Genomic DNA, 22,744 nt, shown 5'->3' with positions numbered 1-22,744 from the left:
TTGCATTTTGGGATGCTGTCCGCCATGTTGTCCAGTTGGGGGGAGCCCCAGAAGAGTTTAGAAACCTTGCAATGTGCAAACAAAGGATGATAATAAACAACACAAAACATAAATTTACACTAGCTTAGTCTGGTGTTTTTCTCTCCTATAAAAAGGCACATAACTTATAATTTCTGATCTTTCAATTAATGTGGTCAAAATGTGTAGGTTCTTAGCTAGTTAGATTTCTACTACCTACACTGTGATGGTGGTATTGATTTGCTGACATCTAGTCTGCCTTGGTTTTTCCCCCATGCTGAGTTCCTGTGTGTGTGTGTGTGTGTGAGAGAGAGAGAGAGAAAGTGAGGGGGTGCTCCTCTTGAGTTTACAAATTAAATTAGAAAGGTTAGAATGGTTTTGTACCAGTGATGCTCCTGCCTTTTACCTTCTCCTTCTGTGGATTGTCAAACATGATACATCTATTTCTTAATTTATTAACTACACCTGACTTCCCTGGAATTTCCTCTTTGCTTTTCTCCTCAAACCCTTTTTGGTCTACAGGGTTTCATGATCTTGAATTGACATGTCTTTCCCACAGTTTGAGATTCTGTTATGGCAGTGATTTGTGCCCTCTGGTGTGATCCTGAATTCCAGTGGAAGTTCCTGTCATTGCCATCTTTGGGACTTTAGTTGCCTCTCCAGAGGTTACTTGCGCTCCTTCACTTGTATGCCATTATGTCCACTAGATTTCCCTGGACCCTACGAAGAAGGTTGGCTGCGTTAATGTTGGCTCTTGTGATTCTCTTCTCAGAAACCGTTAATTGTCTCAGGTGTAAAGTAAGTGTTAAATTTGGCTTTCTGCTGGTCCGATTACATTTTGGTACAGTTTCTTGATTGCATTGTTTTTGCTTTCTCAGAAGTCAATTCATAAAATTCATGTATAAATGTGATTGTCATGCTTTCATGTTGGAAGTGTCATACTTGACTCAGAAGCAGCCCTTGACTTTCTTTAAATTGACTTCCCTCAGCATTAGGCTTCCACCAAGTGTTTTGTGGAGATTAACACCCCAATCCTTCAACAAAGCTGCTTCGGCAGGCAGAGCCACAACCTCCCTCTGTGGTGCCGCACTTGCAATCCGGACTAATTACTATCCCGTCTCAAGCCGCACTCCTCCATAATCTCTGTTCAAGCTAATTCTGCTGTGAGGGAATTAATGGGAATATTCTCACCTAACAGTCCCACCCGTGTGCCCCCCTCGTCACTTTCTTGCCAATATATAGGGGTGTTTTAGAGGTTGTGTGTTCAGTGAGTTGGGTATTTTCTGACCGGCTGAGGAACTGGGAAGATCCAAATCTGAAGAGTTTCTGGTTGGCTGAGTTTAAGTTGTTGAAGCTACAGGAACACGGAGTTGGCATTTGTTTAAATTACTTCTGGAGTAATTGACCAGTACGGCCCAATTCAATTTGTACATAGTTGTTCAAGGTGTGGCGTGCCCACATTGTAAAAACCTCTCACTAGGAATCTGGTCGCCTGTGAAGTCGGAATTGTAAACAATGCAATGCATGAGTGATACTGGGACAGCGAAGCCGGGCATGGCTTTCACAATTGATTACCTTCTATATGACAAGGGCAAGCGGGAGAGAACATTTAAGAAACTACCCTCGCATGTTGATATTCAGGAGGTGCCCAGCACCCAAAATGAGAACCAGCTACATCATTCAGAAGCAAAAGTAGAAGAGGGATCTGTAAAGGATGAAAACACTGGAGTCGCGAGCAAACCAGCACAGTCCTACATCGCCCTCATCTCCAGCGCGATCCTTTCATGTCCAGAAAAGAAGCTGCTGCTTAGTGACATCTACCAGTGGATCATGGACCATTATCCTTACTTCAAAAGCAAGGTATGACACCTCACTTTTAACTTATCAAAGTACCGACTCCAACAGAGCAATGCTGTAGATTCCAGCAGAACAAAAGTCCTCAAGTTCAGTCCTGGCGGTGCTGCAGTGGTTCTGGGTTTTTATTATAAGCCAATGGCTGAATCCTAGCCAGCAAGGGGACTTCTTTAATTCAGTGGCTTGTTAGTGTTTTCATTCTTGTGTTGTAGATTTTCCCCTTTTGAGGATACACAGTGGCATGCAAAGGTTTGGGCACCCTTGCTTAAAATTAAGTGAGCAGAAGATGAACTGATCACCAAAGGGCATAAAGTTAAAGATGACACATTTCTTTAATATTTTATGTAAGCTTGCATTTTTATGTTCATCATTCATGGGTACAAAATACCGAATAAAATGAAAAGTGCCTAAAGCAAACGTTTGGGCACCCGACATAATCGGTGCTTAGTAAGACCCTCCTTTGGCAAGCATCAGAGCTTGTAAATGCTTATTGTAGCCAGCTAAAGAGTCTCAATTCTTACTTGGGGTATTTTTGCCCATTCGTCCAAGCAATAGGCTTCTAATTCTGCAAGATTCTTGGGCCGTCCTGCATGCAGTCCTCTTTTGAGATCTATCCACAGATTTCCATTGATATTTAGGCTGGGGGACTGTGAGGGACTTGGCAAAACCGCCAGCTTGCACCTCTTGAGGTGTGTTTCAGATCATTATCTTGTTGTAGGACCCTCGTCTCTTCAACTTCAACTTTTTTACAGATAGTGTGATGTTTGCACTCCGAATTTGCTGGTATTTGTTTGAATCCATTCTACCCTCTACCAATGACCTGTTCCCTATGCCCACTGGCTGCAACACAAGGGGAAAGCCTAATCGATCCACTGCCATGCTTATTAGTGGGAGACATGGTCTTTTCCTGGAATGCTGCCCCCTTTTTATCTCTAAACCTACCTTTGCACATTGTGGCAAAAAAGTTCTATTTTGACTTCATTAGTCCAAAAGACTTGTTTCCAAAAGGTGTCAGACTTCTTTAGATGTTCATTTACAAACTTCAGGTGCTGAGTTCTATGACAGGACGCAGGAAAGGTTTTTTTCTGCTGACTCTACCATGAAGGTCATATTTGTTCAGGTGTCGCTGCCCAGTAGAACAGTGCACCACCACTCCAGAGTCTGCTAAATCTTCATGAAGGTCTTTTGTAGTCATACAGGGGTTTTTATTTGCCCTTCTAGCAATCCAGCTAGCTGTTCTTTCAGAAAGTTTTCATGGTCCTCCAGACCTCAACTTGACCTCCACCATTCCTGTAAACTGCCATTTCCTGATAACAATCCAAACTGTGGAAACAGCTACTTGAAAATGCTTTCCTGTCTTCTTGTAACCTTCTCCTGCTTTGTGAGCACCAGTTATTTTAGTGTTTCCGAGTGCTCGGCAGCTGCTTAGAGGAGCCCATGGCTGCTGATTGTTGGGACTGTTTGAGGAGTCCGAGAATGTATACAGCTTTGTAATCTTCATCACCTGTGGTTTCGTGATGATGACTGTGAACAAGCCATAGGCCTGACAAGCTAATGAAGGTCTGAGACCTCAAACATCTTGGAGTGCCCAAACTTTTTGCAAAGTGCTTTTTTTTTTTTTTTTTGTACAAATGAACAAAACATAAACAATACACCAATCTTGCGTAAAATGCTGAGAAGAAATGTGCCACCTTTAAACCTTCTGTCTTTCGGTGATCAGTTCATCTTCTGCCCACTTAACTATTCACAGTAACTGACATTTTAAACAAGGGGGTCAAAACTTTTACATACCATTGTATCATTCAAATGATTTGTGGGCCAGAACAAGGCATCTTCCATTTTGTTCCATATGTTTTCCTAAATTGGAATCTCTATTATGAACATATACAGGGTCTAAGAGGGACCTGTTGAGGTGATGGTTTGCTGGCCCCTTTATCATTTGTATTTTGTTAATTGGCACCTCATTAAAATACCAAGAAGCAATTAAAAAGTGTAAATGCAGCTGTTTAAGATTAAAAACGGCACAGATTTGGAATCTCAATGAGCGACTGAACTGAATTGAAGCGCAAAATTGATGTTTGATCAGTAAGTGCTTCACCAACAATAATTGGCTTGTAATTTAAAGATTGGACTGGAACAAAAATCTCATCTTACTGTGGCATTCCAGAGCTGAATTTGAGGACCCCGGCCATACAGTTCAGGCAATAGGACCTCCTGGCTAGTAGGATTTATGCTACTCTGGAATCCAGCAGAACCTGCAAAATAAGGTAGATCTTTGTTCTTGCCTTATGCTCCTGCTTTTCAGATGCACAGTCTTTGGTTCAAATCCCAACCCGGTCACTGCCTGTGCTGTACACCCTCACCAACATTTCAAAGAGGAGATGGTTTGGTTAATTGGTCACTCTAGTGGCTCTCTGCACTCCAGTGCCTGACCCCTACCTCATCTAAGGGTGGTCCTTGCTGTCAGGATAGATTCTGGGCTCCCCAGATCCTGATTTGGATGGAGCAGGTATACATGTTGACCCAGACATGTAAGGAAGAGTTTCACTGCACTCTCTAATTTGGGAACTTGAACTTGAAGAAGGATGAAGTTGATGGAGTAGACCCTCCAGATCAGTAAGGCAAAATCTCTTGGTTCCAATTTTAAGGCTCAATAGAACATTTCGGTATAAATGTTCTGCTCCTGGTGGGCAAGGAAGAGCAATTTAGTGGCATAACCGCTGCATTAGAGCGGGAAGCTTGGCGACTCTCATCCTGAAGTCACTTCTCTAGAAGAGTGAAGTCCACCTTCTCAGTGGACTAGAGCTGAATGATCATCTTACCATGAATAATAATGCAGGGTTTCCAACCTCTGCCTTGAGAGTGTCACTATGCCTTCTGGGTTTTAGTCCTGTCGATTTATTAATCAGGAAGCAATTCCTATCTGTAACATCACACCTAGTTTAATTGAAAATTCATTAATTACTAAAGTCGCTTCGTCAAATTCGGTGGTGAGAGGATACCAGGGCATTCTCAGTAGTCTCTGATTCAAGCTGGGAACAAACCCGGGATGGAATACCAGTTCATGGCAGGGCACAGCAACTGGCCCATAGTGAATTTAGAGTAGCCAACTTTCTGTAAATGACTTTGGGCCACAGGGAACACCCACTTGAATGTTAACAGAACATGCAGTATCCCGGAAAGTATTTCATTCCATCCATCAATCCATTTTCTATCACCTATCTGTGTTTGGGTCATAGGGCCCACAGTCTAAGCAAAGATGCCTAAATGCCCCTCCTCCTTCCAATCTCCTCCAACTTCTCTTGGGATTTCAAGTTTGTTCCCAGGCCAGCTGTGATATATAACGTCTCCAGCATGTCCTTGGCCTACCCTGAGGTCTCCTACTGGTTGGCCATGACTGAAACACCTCCACAGGGAGGCATTCTAATGAGATACCCAAACCACTCTCCTACCCCTGCAGCGAGGTCACATTCTATGTCCTTAGAGTCACCAAGGAGCTTGCCTTTGATTGCTGCCCAAACGACGAGACTCCTATGTCTCCCCCTGCAGGTGGTGGACCCACTTTAGGGCAGTCCTATGTTGCTCATTTAGGTAAAGGCCCCACCACCATGCACTCACCAATGAGCCCCATAACCCCATATCCATATTTCACACCTGGCCTGCCTCCGAGGGCGATTACCCCGTTTCTCCTTTTCAGGAAACGATTACTATCAGTTTGGATTTCCTGACCCAATACAAGGATTTATTAGGAAGTTCTGCATCTCAACTTTTACAGATGTACAGTGGAGAGTGTTATCAAAGTGTGGTATGGAAGCTGCTGTCCACACTCAGGACAAGAAAAATCTCCAGTGTGTGGTTAAAAACTGTACAGTTCATCTCAAGAACAGTGTTCTCATCACATTTATACTACCAGGGTTATCAGGAGGGTCCACCATATTATTAAGGACAGTACACACCCACAACATAGTATTGTCACACTTCTGCCGTCAGACACTACAGGAGTGTGAAATCAAAGACAACAAGATTGATAAATAGCTTCTACCCACAGGCCATCTGACTCATAAATAATTCATGCATCACTGCTTCCTCCATTTTCCATCAGTTCCATTGATTGTTACCCTGTCTGTAACACAAGGCATGGAGTACTTTATTTCTTTTATTTATTTATTTATTTTTTGATTACTGCCTAATTATTACTTTTAGGTTAACTTCTGTTTAATTTATTGTTTGGTGTAAGGGAGAATGGCAAAGTGAGAATTTCATTGCATGGGTTGAACCACTGTGCATATGGACAATAAACTTTTTGAATCTCATTGAAGAAAGGTAGAGCTTTCTGAAAAGAAATTATGAATCCCAGTCCGGATGATCCGGCCCAGCATGAATTTAGCATCCTGGTTGAGCTTCCCAGTTTGCCTCATCTCTTTATTCTCAACTCACTGGTAATTTTCCACCGTGCAGCCAGTCTCTCCATCGTATTGCACATGTACTGCTTTTATAAACTTGTTTAGGTGTGTAAATGTATCTGCCGGATATGCTCTATAATTAACAAGTGAGCAGTCTTTATTTTGTATGGCACCTTTCCATAGTGAGCACGATTCCAGGAGCTATATAATCGCAGTAATTTGAGCAATTGTTAGTTTATTTTTGTAATTTTTTAAGGTCTGTCTGGTTGAATGATTGAGAAATGGGCATTTAAGAATATACTTTTCTGGATTTTAGTGTAGTGTCCTCAAAAAATTAGGGACCCAGTTGTACTTCACAAATCTGCTATCCTCTGTTAGGGAGCCTGTGACGGAAGTAAATAAATTTTGTTTCTGGAGCCTTCATGTTGTTAGCTCTTGAGGGAACCAAAAGTGATTCCCCTATGGCAACTGCAGTACAATGCAGAATCTGAAGAAGATCTGATGGAAAATGAAGGCCAATAAAAATGTAATGGGCTCCATACTTTAGTCTGGTTCAGGAGGAGCGAAAATGAGGTAGACATCAGCGGCTGCTGCATTGATTCCTTTATAGGAGGTGTAAGATTCTGAGTGATCAGTGGTGATCTTGGAGGCTCGCAGTGGCTGAAGCTTTTTGTTCCAACCCAGCTGCTTAATTCGAAGCCAATCCTTGCCAATAACAGGTCAAATTTAATATCGCGACTTGTTAAACTCTGCAATATCAGGTTATTCTTAAATCATACATTTTTTGTCCTTTCTGCAGGGAAAAACTTGGGGGTTGGTGGCAGAATTTGGCACTCCAGTCACCATAAAAAAACCTCACACTGTTCTACTCCATCTGAACTAGTGTGGTGCTGGGGTATCACCCGTTGCATGGCTGCAGTCGGGTCCTGAGTTGGTTTGTCGTGTGGTGGTTGCAGCAATGCACTGTATCCGTGCGTGTTCCTAACCTAACCTAATGGAAGCCTAAAATGGATGAGTGATTTTCAGTTCTTCACTTTCTCTTTAGTTTCTTTTTGAAATATTTATTAAATGAAACAGAGAGGTGAGATTGCGTTAGTTTGGACATGTGCAGAGGAGAGATGCTGGGTATATTGGGAGAAGGATGCTAAATGTAGAGCTGCCAGGTAAGGGGAAAAGAGGAAGGACTAAGCGAAGGTTTATGGATGTGTTGAGAGAAGACATGAAGGTGATGGGTGTGATAGAGGAAGATGTAGAGGACAGGAAGAGATGGCTCAAGATGACCTGCTGTGGCAAACCCTAATGGGAGCAGCCGAAAGAAGAAGCGAAACACTGCACCATGAGCACCGGCAGGTGTAAATGGAAACAAGCTAGATGGGGAACTTCTGGTTCCTTTGTCATTTGCATCTTATTGCTAATAAGAAACCATTAAAAACCGTGAATGCAGCTGTGTAAGACTAAAATAAGTAATTAAGGGTTCTAAATCTTAACAAGAAAGACAAAGTAAAACAGAAAAATGTCATTTGAGTAAGAAGTGCTTCATCAGCAATAAGTGACTTCTCATGAAGCACTTGGGTCGTATCAAGAACCTCCAGCCACTGCAGCCTTCCAAGGACCGATGCTGCTGATCCCTCATTTAAAGGGTCTGAGTCTTAAATAGCAAATCAATTAAATGAAGTTAATTAGCAGCAAAAAACTGGTCACTAATCATGAAAATGGTGCTCAGTAAAAACCTATAGCCACTGAGGCCCTCCAGGATCAGAGGTGGGCACCCCTGCCTTATGGAAGAACAGCATTGTCACCTTTATTTTATAAGAAGGCCCCTTTAACCCCAACATACAGATATGCTGGACACAGGTTAAAAGCAGTAAGAAGTTGTTTTAATATCCATCCATCCATCCCTCCATTATCCAACCCGCTATATCCTAACTACAGGGTCATGGGGGTCTGCTGGAGCCAACACAGGGCGCAGGGCAGGAAACAAACCCTGGGCAGGGCGCCAGCCCACCGCAGGGCACACACAAAGCACACACTAGGGACAATTTAGGATCGCCAATGCACCTAACCTGCATGTCTTTGGACTGTGGGAGGAAACTAAAGCACCTGGAAGAAACCCACACAGACACAGGGAGAGCCTGGGAAGTGAACCCAGGTCTCCTAACTGTGTTTTAATATCTTCTTTGTAAATAGTGCCCTTTAAGCACCACCACCACCAATAAACAGACAAATCAACACTTAATCACAATAATAAATAATACACTCAAATCGTTCCTCCACACCTCCCAGCAAGGTCTGTCACACTCCATCCCGACTCCGGCTCGCTTGCTGGGTTCCCGTCCTTTAAATAGTCTTTGACCCGGAAGTGCTTCTGTCATTCCGATCACGTGACTGGCTAGCATTTCCGCTCCCCCTGGCGGCACCCAACAGGGCTGAGAAACCAATCTCCAAGTCCCAGGATGCCCTGCAGGGATCCAGGGTTCTGCTACACTTCAGGGGAGCTGCCATCTAGTGTTTTGGGGGAGGCAGTGTTGGCAAGTACCTGCCTTCCCCCATCCTTCCACTCCATACAGTCATAATTCTTAACTTTTTGGATTTTTGTTTATCGTTGGCTGAGCTTTCAAAGTAGCAACTTCCTTTTAATATCTGACATGCCTTGTGGAAACAGTAGTATTTCAGCAGTGACATTAAGTTTATTGGATTAACAGAAAATATATAACATGCATCATAACAAAATTAGACAGGTGCATAAATGTGGGCACCCCAACAGAGATATGACATCAGTACTTAGCTGAGCCTCCTTTTCCTATTCTAACAGCCTCCAGACGCTGTCCTCCTATAGCCTTTGATGAGTAGATGGATTCTGGATGGAGGTATTTTTGACAAAATCTCTCCTATTCAGTTAAATTTGATGGCTGGCGAGCATGGACAGCCTGCTTTAAATAATCCCATAGATTTTTGATGATATTCAAGTCAGGGGACTGTGACGGCCATTCCAGAACATTGTACTTCTCCCTCTGAATGAATGCTTTTGTAGATTTTGAACTGTGTTTTGGGGTCATTGTCTTGTTGGAATGTCCAACCCCTACGTAACTTCAACTTTGTGACTGATACCTGAACATTATCCTGAAGAATTTTTTGATATTGGTTTGAATTCATCCGACCCTCGACTTTAACAAGGGCCCCAGTCCTTGAACTGGCCGTATGGCCCCACAGCATGATGGAACCTCCACCAAATTTGACAGTAGGTAGCAGGTGTTTTTCTTGGAATGCGGTGTTGTTCTTTTGCCATGCAAAGCGCTTTTTGTTGTGACCAAATAACCAATATTTTTGTCTCATTAGTCCAAAGCACTTTTTTCCAAAATGAATCTGGCTTGTCTAAATGAGCATTTGCATACAACAAGCGACTCTGTTTGTGGCGTGAGTGCAGAAAGGGCTTCTTTCTCATCAACCTGTCACACAGATGTTCTTTGTGCAAATTGAAATGAATCGTAAAGCAATGTACAGATACACCATCTGCAGCGAGATGTTCTTGCAGGTCTTTGGAGGCGATCTGTGGCTTGTCTGTAACCATTCTCACAATCCCGCGCATATGCCGCTCCTATATTTTTCTTGGCCTGCCAGACCTGCTGGGTTTGGTTTAACAGCAACTGTGCCTATGGCCTTCCATTTCCTGATTAGATTCCTTCCAGTTGAAGCTGACAGTTTAAACCTCTGAGATGGCTGTTTGTAGCCTTCACCTAAACCACGAGACTCAACAATCTTTGTTTTCAGATCTTTTGAGAGTTGCTTTGAGGACCCCATGCTGTCTGTCACTCTTCAGAGGAGAGTCAAAGGGAAGGAAGCACAACTTACAATTGACCACCTTAAATACCTTTTCTCATGATTGGACACACCGGTCTATGAAGTTCAAGGCTTAACACGCTAATCCAACCAATTTGGTGTTATAAGTAATCAGTATTGACCAGTGACAGGCATTCAAATCAGCACAATGACAAGGGGACCCAAATTTTTGCACAACCAGTTTTTCACATTTGGTTTAATTTCATACAACTAAATACTGCTTCACTAAAAATCTTTGTTTGGAGATCACCCCAGTACTAGGAAATGAAAGACATACCACTGTTATCTTTTTTTGTTGAAAGTCGAGTAAATTATTATGCAGGCTGAGAGGGGTTCCCAAACTTTTTCATATAACTGTGTGTGTGTGTGTGTTGTATGTATATATATATATATATATATATATATATATATATATATATATATATATATATATATATATATATATATATATATATACTCAGCAAAAAAAGAAACGTCCTCCGACTTTCAACTGTTTTTACTTTCAGTAAACTTAATGTGTAAATATTTGTATGAACACTAAAAGAGTCAACACCATAAGACATAAACTAAAAATGTTTCACAATGTGTCCCTGAATGAAGGGAGGCTCAAAATCAAAAGTACCAGTCAGTATCTGGTGTGGCCACCAGCTGCTTGAAGTACTGCAGTGCATCTCCTCCTCATGGACTGGACCAGATTTGTCAGTTCTTGCTGTGAGATGTTACCCCACTCTTCCACCAAGGCACCTACATTTCTGGGGGGAATGGCCCTGGCCCTCACCCTGCGATCCAACAGGTCCCAGACGTGCTCAATTCCTTCAACGATAAACACGAATCCGTCCATCACACCTGGTGAGACAAAACCGTGACTCATCAGTGAAGAGCACTTTTTGCCACTCCTGTCTGGTCCAGCGAAGGTGGGTTTGTGCCCGTAGGCGGCGTTGTTGCTGGTGACGTCTGGTAAGGACCTGCCTTACAACAGGCCTACAAGCCCTCAGTCCAGCCTCTCTCAGCCTATTGCGGACAGTCTGAGCACTGATGGAGGGATTGTGTGTTCCTGGTGTGACTCGGGCAGTTGTTGTGGCCATCCTGTACCTGTCACGCAGGTGTGATATTTGGATGTACCGATCCTGTGCAGGTGTTGTTACACGTGGTCTTCCACTGCGAGGATGATCAGCTGTCCTTCCTGTCTCCCTGTAGCGCTGTCTTAGGCGTCTCACAGTGCGGACATGGCAATTTATTGCCCTAGCCGCATCAGCAGTCCTCATGCCTCCCTGCAACATGCCTAATGCACGTTCACGCAGATGAGCAGGGACCCTGGGCATCTTTCTTTGGGTGTTTTTCACAGTCAGTAGACAAGTCTCTTTAGTGTCCTGCGTTTTTAGAACTGTGACCTTAAATGCCTACTTTCTGTAAGCTGTTAAGGTCTTAACGACCATTCCACAGGTGCATGTTAATTAATTGATTATGGTTAATTGAACATGCATGGAAAACATTGTTTAAACCCTTTACAATGAAGATCTGTAAAGTTATTTGGATTTTTAAAACATTATTGTTGAAATACACAGTCCTGAAAAAGGGACGTTTTTTTTTTTGCTGAGTGTATATATATATATATATATATATATATATATAATTCTCCCGACAATGCCTGGATGATGTGATGGTAGCCATTTTGCGCCAGTAGACACGCTCACCACACATGAGCTAATAGTACAGAAAATTGTATTCTTAAAATTGGTATTTATGAATTATCTATGAATTAGAAAAGTATTATAAGCACATGAGAAAAGTAGACACTATATTTTGTTTAATTTTATATATATATATATATATATATATATATATATATATATATATATATATATATATTTTAAGATGTAAGAGAATTATAAAGACTTATGCCTACGTATATTTATTACTCTGTATGAGCTGGAAACCACCAATAGTTTATTAAGCCAAAGGTTGGACGTGCAGGAGCGCTGGAGAAAGATGAGCCGCTTGCTTAAAGAAAGAATGTGAACTCTTTAGCTGTAAATTATAGTAGCAAGCAAGAATAGTCCTTCTCAAATAGATAAGAGAGTCTAACTAAGAAGTATTGGTGGAATGAATTAGAGGCAGGACTAGGGCAATGGAATGCTAGGAGTCACATGAGGATGAATAATGACTTGTGTGATAAGAATTGTAATAAATGTTAAGAGTTGCTTTTAGTTGTTTGCTCATCGTTCCATCTGAGATGAGTCTGTATGCGGGCCATACAATTAAGCTCAATTCTGCTGTCTGCTCTGAAGTCTCTAAATGCCTTCTTTGGGGCTGAGGGCGCCCCTACCGTGTGAGCCTGTTTGAACAGTAGGTGGTGAAGGGCTAAGAGAGATGGTTAGATAGTTAGGGACAGGGGATGATCAGGGGTCCAGAATGACAAGGGTGTGGTGGACAATTTAGCTGGGAAGCTTGGAGACATCCTACTCTTTACGGATGCCCAGGACTGAGTCAGGATGTTGGTTTTATGTCTCATTTGAAGGACTTCACCATTTGTACAGCACATTGTTCTCATCACTTCACTGGGGCATTGGGATACACCTACAGACCACAGGGTAAGTGCCCCCCTGTTGACCTTACCAACACCTCTTCCAGTAGCAACCCAAGCTTTTCCTAGATGGTCTGTCATCCAAGTAATGGCCAGGCCTGAACACAATTAGATGACCTCTTCTGAAATGCAGGTGGTGTGGCAGCGTTGCAGTAATCCATCCATGGAAGTTGCTATGGATTATGACGTTAAGAGACCGTCATTTATTTTGCAATAGAAGGCTCATTTGGAATAAATGACTCCATAAATGTGTAATTCTTCTGTACATCTTTAGCTCTGTTAGAGTGACCATTAGCTTCTTGGTCATCTCTCTGACCAAAGCCCTTCTTGTAGTAATCCAAACTTTTACTAGATGGTCTCCCATCTATGCACTGGCCGGGCCCAGACATTGCTTGGCTTTAGGTGGATGACCTGTTCTGAAGTGCAGGTGGCATTGCTGCTTGAAAGGCTAAACTTTCAAGAGTGGTGTTGCAATTTTGGTGCAGTTATGGACCACAGGAAACCCCTCATAGTGTGACACATGCATGCTTGACATGGCTAATCTCGTCATGTAGCATAGCGAAAATCAGGGGCTCCGTGGTACACGTCAGGGTCCAGTGCACAACTGTACTAATGCAGCCTCACAATGTATTGGCCATTTTAACACCTCAGAATATTATCAACGTGTATTTTATAACATTTCAAGCTCCCATTTGAACCAGACTGCAGGACTGCTCGGCACTTCTTGGTCCATCGTTGTGCATCAGTAAGTCATCACTCATGGATTTCAGACCTTGACCTTTAAAAGGAAAACCCAGTCAGCCACTTTGGAATAAATTAAATGTAGTTTTGACTGGGCACTCTTACCCTGTGCTAGGCACCATGCTTGATTTCTGTAATGGCTCACTAGGTTCAAGTCATTATACATTTCTACCTTCTGTGTCTTTACACAAACAAATTCATTTTTTGCACAGACTGTCCTGGGAACTGTCACAAGCTGCTAGATTCAGATGGCTGAGTAGCCAGTTGAGCTAAAGCAGAACTCTCCCATGTGACCAAGTGGACATCTATCTTCCACTGTGTCTTATTTTAGTAGTGGGAACTCTCCATTACAGTCTCGATGCAACATCCCAGAATGGTGTCTTCATTAAAACAACATAGATCACTGCCATTGTGGATTATTTTAGTCAGAATTGAGTGACTTATCCCATGTGACAAAAAAACGGGAGCCTCACACTCTTTAGGGGTCTGATTAAGCAAACACCTAAAGCAAGGCAGGGCCTTCTGATCTCTATTAATAGTCATTTAGCACAAGCTGGTATCCCTAGGACTATTTTTCCAGCTGAACCAGGTTCACAAACATTATCCATTTTCTGTTAAATCTTCTGGACGTTTATGTGTGCTTCGTGCTTTCTGTGTGTCTTATTAAGTTAGTGTTCAGTGTTAGGGTCAAGGGAGGGTTTGTATTGTATATTAACTTTTTGTGCTGCACTTTTTCTTTTTATTATTACTTTCTGCTGGACACTTTTAGGGTTGAATGGTATGTCGGGATTGGTTGGGGTATGATATATATATTGTTTGGAGTTTGTTCATTTCTTTTTTGTCAATATGTACTCACTTTATTAATTTACAAAGGGTAGGGCAGTGGATCTCAAACTGTGAGGCGGGGCGAAGATGTGAAAAAAAAAAAGAAAACAAGAATTAAAAATATGAAAAATACTTCTATTGAAACCAAAACAAATTAACTTAAACTACATTCTGATACTAGAAAAATAAATAAAGAGTTAGATAAATGTCGATAAAAATTAAGTAGGTATAATAAAATATGCATCTGAGATATCATTAATTAAAAAAAGAACAAATTGGTATTAGTGGGCTCCTTTCAAAAAAAATGTTAGGGGGGCGCGATTACAACTGTTATGAAAACTCGGGTCGAAAATACTTAAAGGTTGACAAACGCTGCGGTAGGGTTTGTTTTTTGGCTTATTTTTGATGGTCGGGGGAATTTTATTTGGAAGAAGTATGGCTTGTCGGGTCTAAAGTCCTTAACTTGCCAGGCCACAGGTCTTGGTGGTGTAACTGCTGGTTTTGGAGAGTGAGTTGGCCATTACGAGCTAAACCTAGATGGGGTGCCAGTTCACCTCTGAACACACTTAGGCAGACCTCACACGATTACCTAACATGGCATGAAGGAAGAAGACCAGACCACTAGAGACAGCTTTGGGCATCAGGGTCTGCCAGTTCATCGCAGAGTCCGCTTATGCAGACACCAATGTAATGAACTAACAGGACATGAAGGAGGAAAAATGGACCACCAGAGACAGTAACCAGCTACAGGATTTGAAGCCAGGATGCTGAATCTGTGACGCAGTAGTGCCAACTATTTTGCCACTCAGCCACCTTTGATTGAATGAATAGACAAAGAGCCACAGTAAGGTTTGGGGCAGCCACCCGTATGTTTGAAATCAGAGTGTAATATAGTAAATAGGTTGGACAGTTGTGTACAGATTCGAGTCCAAAACAGAACTGACTTGGGTGAGATAAAATGGCAGTTTTATGGAAAGGCAGAGGAAGTGAAGTCGGCAGAGGAAGTGAAGTCAGCAGAGTTAGAACTGGAAATGAGGTCATCAGGGCCGGAACCGGAAGTGACATCATCTGGGCCAGACAGCACTTCCTGTAACTGGTCTGCAGAGCAAAAAGAGAAAGGGTTAGTGCACTCCGCCACCCTCTCGTCTGGTGTGGAATTACCCTCATTTGAGCCCTTTAGCTGCTTCCTCCCATGCGCACGTGTGTGACAGTTTGTAACATGAATTAGGTTGCATAATGTATTGTGGTGCAAAAACGAATACTGGCTTCACTGTGGCCAAGTGGTTGTTCTGTTTAGGAGTTGACAGAACACGTCACCTTAAATCGTTACACAGTGGACGTTTTTGTGTTGAGGTGATCCATGCGAGTTACTGTACATTCAGAAATTATGCAGAGTCCGCCACTCGTCAAACAACACTGGATAACCCAGAATGACAAACCAAAACCAGGATTTTTACTTTTATGCCCATTTATTTGAAATAAAAAAAACCTGAAATATCCCACTGACACAGTATTCAGACCCATGCAGTGATAATTGAAATTTGGCCCAGGTGCATCCCATTCTGTTGGTCAACATTGAGATGTTACTACAGCTTATTAGGAGTCCACCTGTGGTCATTTCAATTGATTGCACATGGTTAACTGGTTAAAATGATTATACTTTATGGTCACCTCAATTAAATGGACTGTCTACAGAAGGTCCCACAGCTGAACAAAAACCAAGCCATGACATTGAAGAAACTGCAGAGCTTAGAGTCAGGAGTGTGTTGAGACACAAATCTGGAGAAGGCTACAGAAAAATATCTGCAGCATTGACGGTTCCCAAGAGCACAGTCGCCCCCATAATTGTTAAATGGAAGATGTTTGGAACATCAGCGACTCTTCCTAGAGCTTACTACTTGACAAAACTGAAAAATTTGGGGAGAGGGACTTTAATAAAAGAGGTTACCAAAAACACAGTGGTCACCCTAGTTGAGCTCCGGAGAATTTATGTGAAGATGGTGAAAAGTTCCAGAAGGATATCAATTACTGCAGTACTCCACTAATCTGAGCTTTATAGCAGAGTGGCCAGACAGAAGTTTCTTCTCAATAAAAGACACATGGGAGCCAGTTTGTAGTTTGCAAAAAATGTATTTAAAGGACTCCCAGACTGTGAGAAACAAAATTCTCTGGTCAGATAAAACTAAGATTAGCATCAAGTCTGGTGGAAACTAGACAGATTATCGGCGCAATACATGAAGCATGATGGTGGCAGCATTCATGACTGGGAGACTAGCCATGGTCAAAAGGAAGCTTAATTGGAACCTGTAACAGAGTGTTCTGGACCTCAGACTGGGCCAAAGGTTCGCCTCCCAACAGGACAATGACCCAAAGCACAAAGCAAAGACAACATAGGAGTGGCATAGGGACAAACCTGCACACGTCCCTGAGTGGCCCAGCCAGAGCCTGGATTTGAACCCAGCTCAACATCTCTGGAGAGATCAGACAATACTGTAGCTGTCCATCGACGGCCCCCATCCTACCTGACAGAAATTGAGAGGAGCTGCAAAGAAGAATGGGAGAAAATACCCCAAATCCAGGTGTGTGAAATGTGTTGTGTCAAAATCAAGAAGACTCCAGGCTGGAATTGCTGAAAAAGGGGTCTCAACGATGTACAATACAATACAATTTATTTTTATATAGCCCAAAATCACACAAGAAGTGCCACAATGGGCTTTACCAGGCCCTGCCTTTTGACAGCTGCCCAGCCTTGAAGCTCTAAGAAGAGAAGGAAAAACTCCCAAGAAAACCCTTGTAGGGAAAAAAAAATGGAAGAAACTTTAGGAAAGGCAGCTCAAAGAGAGACCCCTCTCCAAGTAGGTTGAGCGTGCAGTGGATGTCAAAAAGAAGGGGGTCGATACAATACAATACAATACACAGAAGAGAACACAAGTAATAGTAAAATAAAAATATTACAAGTATGGAGCAGAATTTAACAGTAGATGATATCCCATAATATGATTTGGATTTGTTTAGAGTCCTGGAGACCTCGGCCATTTAGCTGCCTCCCCCAATTGGCCATTCCACAACTGAGACAGCGCTGGGCCAGCCAATCCGATGAAAGGACCCCTCTACCCGACGATTCCTTAGATCCTCTATCAGAGATGACTTTACCTTAAGCAGGCAAAACGACCTGGCAGGTGTGCAGTGGCACCAAGTGCCACATTTGAGTACCGAGAAGAGAAACAGAACAGGTGAGGGTTAGTAACAAATTAGAACTATTATATTACTTATGTTTTAGTGCTAATGACTGATAATCAGCAGCTCTAGTCAGGGTGTACTAAACTGAAGTTGTGAGTCTTCAGCCGGGATTTGAAAGCCGAGACCGAAGGGGCATCTCTTATAGTAGCAGATCAGAACACAAGTAATCCTCAGTACAATACAATAGTGCAATAGAAATATTCATCCATCCATTTTCCAACCCGCTATATCCTAACTACAGGGTCATGGGGGGTCTGCTGGAGCCAATCCCAGCCAACACAGGGCACAAGGCAGGAAACAAACCCCGGGCAGGGCGCCAGCCCACCGCAGTCAATAGAAAATTAACAGAGCAGAACTCAACAGTAGATGGTATCACATTATACAATTTGGATTTATTCAGAAGTACTAAATAAACGGTCTCAATACTTTTGTCAATGAAATACTTAAGTTTTTTTTTTTTAATTTTAATCATTTTGCAAAAATTCTTAAAATCCTGTTGTTTGTCATTCTGAGGTACTGAGTGTTACTTGATAAGGGAAAAAATGAATCTGAATGAGTTTAGCACAAAGTTGTCACGTAATAAAATGTGTTAAAGGTGGAAGGGGCTGTAAAGTTTTCAAAACCACAGTTTTTGTCGAGGTGTATTTGAAGGTGATGAGTTGATTTAGTAAATTTCTTAAATTTTTTTTTTTTCTTTTTTGTTGTTCACCAGGATAAGAACTGGCGGAACAGTGTTCGTCATAACCTCTCCCTGAACGAGTGCTTCGTGAAGGCTGGCCGCAGTGAGAATGGCAAGGGACACTACTGGGCCATCCACCCTGCTAACTACCAGGACTTCTCCAAAGGCGACTATCACCGGCGACGTACCCGCCGCAGAATCCGCAGGATCGCTAGTGGCTTTGGCTACCAGCTGCTGCCTCTAAACCCATTGCCCAGACCCAGGCTCTGGGCTGATGGCCTATCTTGCTGGAGCTGCCTGGGCAGTAGCCTTCCTTATGTCCCTAACAAGCTGTCCTGGAGCTGGCCAACATTACCTGGGCCAGTGCCAGTGCACACCTTTCTCTAGGATGTAGCTCACCATACCAGTCTCTCGTTTGGCAGTGTGAATTTAGTGTGCTGTCCAAGCCTGGCCACCAGAATCTAGTGGGGTGGATGGCATCTTCTTGTCTAATGCCACGCCAAGCTTCCAGGAAAGCTGCTATATTACCGCCTTGGCTTCTCTCAAGAGGTATTGGCTTGTCCTGCCAGAACCATAAGGTGGAGTGATGAGTGAACTTCCTACCATGTCTGCAATTCAATGGAGTTGTGGAATTTGCTTCAGCCTAATGCTCACTCTGCCTAGGCGTTGAAATAAAGTATCATCCAATGAGCAGACTGCTTTGTGAGTTTATTTATGAAAAAATGAAGTGAAATGGTTTGGGGTATACTAGGGGTTGGGAGATGAACCTCAAAGAGCCTGCAGTGGGCATGAGAGTGGAGTTAAGGTTACATTCCACCGGAAGCTGAGAAAAGCACACCTAGGCATCAAGGGGCTCTGGCCTATTTAACGGCTAATAAGAGCTGACCATCGGCTCAGCCGAGCCCTTCTGAGAGGGTAAGCGGGTTCCACAAAGCTCTTTTAGCAGCTTAAGTCCACAAGATAAGCCTCCAAATCCACCAGTAGTTTCGAAAAATAGGAAGCTTATCACACAGACTAATCGTTGCACTCTGCGGGGGTCTGCAGGGCTTTGCCTTAACGGAGCTGTAGGCACCGTGCCCCTCTGCAGAGCTCTGGGTGTTTGACGAAGGTTTGGCGCTCTAATGTCTGCAGCCTTGAGAAGTCAGTGAGTTTCTGGGGGCCACCTGTGGCAAGTCGTTTACTTGAAGTTTGGGTGCTCGTTTTTGCCAGCACCTTTGGCAGAATTTCCAAAGCTAAGTGCTGACTTGACAGTTGACTGGCACCTGCCTACCATGGGACCCTCTGGCTTAGCAATGGATTGTACAGATTGTGCAAAGCACAAGGGCCTACGAGCTTGGATGTCCTACTCGGGGCCGTAGAGACTTGAAAATTGAATAACTTGCACCGTGACATGTTTGCACCGTCACCAGGCAAGTCCAATCCAATTCATGGTGATATTACGTATTCGGCAGGCCTACAGTTTACACAAATTTAGACTTAGAGAGTTTGGAGGCTCAGAAGCACAACATGTCCTAGGCCACCTTACAGAGAAGTGCACATTCCCAAATTTGGTGACCTTTGGCGTGTCATAGTGGGCATGAACGGAAGATGTTTTGAAGGACGTCACATGAATAGTGTAAATGTGCATTATTATTGTAAATATACTCAGTAAAAAAAGAAACGACTTTCAACTGTGTAAATGTGTAAATATTTGTATGAACACTAAAAGAGTCAACACCATAAGACATAAACTAAAAATGTTTCACAATGTGTCCCTGAATGAAGGGAGGCTCAAAATCAAAAGTACCAGTCAGTATCTGGTGTGGCCACCAGCTGCTTGAAGTACTGCAGTGCATCTCCTCCTCATGGACTGGACCAGATTTGTCAGTTCTTGCTGTGAGATGTTACCCCACTCTTCCACCAAGGCACCTGCAAGTTCCTGGACATTTCTGGGGGGAATGGCCCTGGCCCTCACCCTGCGATCCAACAGGTCCCAGACGTGCTCATTCCTTCGACGATAAACACAAATCCGTCCATCACCCCTGGTGAGACAAAACCGCGACTCGTCAGTGAAGAGCACTTTTTGCCACTCCTGTCTGGTCCAGCGAAGGTGGGTTTGTGCCCATAGGCGGCGTTGTTGCTGGTGATGTCTGGTAAGGACCTGCCTTACAACAGGCCTACAAGCCCTCAGTCCAGCCTCTCTCAGCCTATTGCGGACAGTCTGAGCACTGATGGAGGGATTGTGTGTTCCTGGTGTGACTCGGGCAGTTGTTGTGGCCATCCTGTACCGGTCACGCAGGTGTGCTATTCGGATGTACCGATCCTGTGCAGGTGTTGTTACACGTGGTCTTCCACTGCGAGGATGATCAGCTGTCCTTCCTGTCTCCCTGTAGCGCTGTCTTAGGCGTCTCACAGTGCGGACATGGCAATTTATTTCCCTGGCCACATCAGCAGTCCTCATGCCTCCCTGCAGCATGCCTAATGCACGTTCACGCAGATGAGCAGGGACCCTGGGCATCTTTCTTTGGGTGTTTTTCACAGTCGGTAGACAAGTCTCTTTAGTGTCCTGCGTTTTTAGAACTGTGACCTTAAATGCCTACTTTCTGTAAGCTGTTAAGGTCTTAACGACCATTCCACAGGTGCATGTTAATGAATTGATTAGGGTTAATTGAACATGCATGGAAAACATTGTTTAAACCCTTTACAATGAAGATCTGTAAAGTTATTTGGATTTTTAAAACATTATTGTTGAAATACACAGTCCTGAAAAAGGGACGTTCTTTTTTTGCTGAGTATAGTTGTTACTTTTGTACTTTGATTCGATGTCAACAGTTTTCGAAATTCAAACTCGTAAACAGTAAATCACAGCAATTCTGTTGTTTAAGTTATGGTCCCCGTGAGTCGGCAAACGCCGAAAATGTGAACAATTTGACGCCTTTTATACTCTCGCCATACGACGCCATGTCGGCCAATAGCAGCAGATTCGGTAGACATTCGGCCAGAGTTATACTTCACGCGACGCGACGCATGCTGCAGCGGACGGTCCTGCTACGCAAGCGTTGTAGTGTTTATACTTGCGCGCGTACTTTACGTAAATCTGGAGGAGTCCACCAGGTGGCAGTGTGAGATATTATCACGGTGAGAACATGTTCGGCTTCTCTGTGTTGTGAATTGCCTAAAACACCTATTAAATTCCGATAACACCTTACCGCAATATCTCTGAAAAGGATGTTTATTGATTAAATCCATAAATCCAGGGATGTATGTGTCCATTCCAGCAAGCATTGGGCACGAGTGAGAAACAGTCCCTGGACGAGGCCTCAGCTCATTGCAAGGTGAATACAAGCACACACATACAGGAGCGTCATTTTAGCGGCACCAAATCCCCAAATCTGCATATCTTTGGAAGGAAACCGGAGCACAGTGTGGAATACAAGCAGCAAATACCAGCAACATAACTCCCTGCGAGACAGCAATGCTATCGCTCCGCCACCGTGACACCCCCATGTGTGTATTTATTAACAGTATTCATTATTTAAACGAAATTATATGTAAAATGTAACATAGGCCTACACATTTTAATGAATTTCGTCATGAAAGTGATATCAAGTATAAATCTAAAGATTCTAAATGTGCAGAGAGTTGGAATATCATACATTTAATTTGTTCTGTGTGGCGATCTATTGCTGCTTTCCGCTGCTGAAGCAAAATGCCGACATACAGATGCATTCGTGGTGCTTTTATATTCAAGCGTCGCATATTCCCAATCGTAATGACACGATAGATTTTAAAAGTCTCACATACCATCTTTTGTGCCGTCCATTTTTTTGCAACTTCACATCGGCTACATAATGTATAGCGCTGTATTTGAACCATTCATCAAACAGCAAAGCACGCACATCGATCCCCGAAGGATTTCCATAGAGGCTTGCTGTCACATGTAGATAGTAAACAGAGACTCTGACGTCACGTTCCGACTTTTAGCACACTGTGCTCCCCGACTTTTTGCTGGTACTGCAACTCGCGCACGCATCGCGTTAATTTCTGAGGACCTGCTCAGAGGACGGACGCGTACGCGTTCTGAGCGTGAAGTATAAATGAGCCCTTGAGTGGTGCTGCTAAACATAAGGTGCGTCTGCAACAGGAATTAAAAAAACGCTAAGCTTACCAAGATTTCTACCTTTCTCAAAACTGAGCAAGGGCCAGCAGTAGTAGTTGAGAATGCTGATGCTGGTGAATCGTCGCAATGGCCGCATGCAGACAGTGCAGTGCAGTGAGTGAATTGGTTACAACTACCGAGTCTGGAAGTAGCGATACAGCGGCTTCAGATTAGGTGCTATCTGCTAAAAACCGTTCAAAATGGAGAAACTACTAAAGACAAACAAGCAATATATATGACCAGTAAGAGCGTACTGCATGACAACGTGGAGTGAATACTCTTAACTTATAGTTTTCCTCCCCTATCTCTGTACGTTTACCATTCATTTTCTTAGAGGTTGATGCGCTTTCTGTTTCCTGAGCAGCTCTTCTTTTCTCCACCCTAGCAACCCGCTTCTTATCTACTTCCTTCTGCATCTTTATACG

General features: G+C 43.2%; 1 protein-coding gene across 1 annotated transcript; it reads left to right on the top strand.

The window, feature by feature from the left end:
- Nucleotides 1–1,572: 1,572 nt before the first annotated feature.
- foxq2 (forkhead box Q2) lies at nt 1,573–18,568 on the top strand. The gene is made up of 2 exons (XM_039767728.1): nt 1,573–1,878; nt 18,215–18,568. The coding sequence occupies exons 1-2, from the start codon at nt 1,573–1,575 to the stop codon at nt 18,566–18,568; spliced, it is 660 nt and encodes a 219-aa protein (XP_039623662.1).
- The last annotated feature ends 4,176 nt before the right edge of the window (nt 18,569–22,744 follow it).

Source organism: Polypterus senegalus, chromosome 10, assembly GCF_016835505.1.
Source record: "Polypterus senegalus isolate Bchr_013 chromosome 10, ASM1683550v1, whole genome shotgun sequence".
Taxonomy (NCBI): Eukaryota; Metazoa; Chordata; class Cladistia; order Polypteriformes; family Polypteridae; genus Polypterus; species Polypterus senegalus.
Note: the sequence above shows the minus strand (reverse complement) of the source record. Positions and strands in the feature narration are given on the sequence as shown.

Bases quoted from the DNA above. Each gene is read 5' to 3' on its own strand.
- foxq2 (XM_039767728.1), top strand. From the start codon at position 1,573: ATGGCTTTCACAATTGATTACCTTCTATATGACAAGGGCAAGCGGGAG. The intron at 1,879-18,214 runs GTATGACACCTC...GTTGTTCACCAG, and splicing joins ATCCTTACTTCAAAAGCAAG to GATAAGAACTGGCGGAACAG.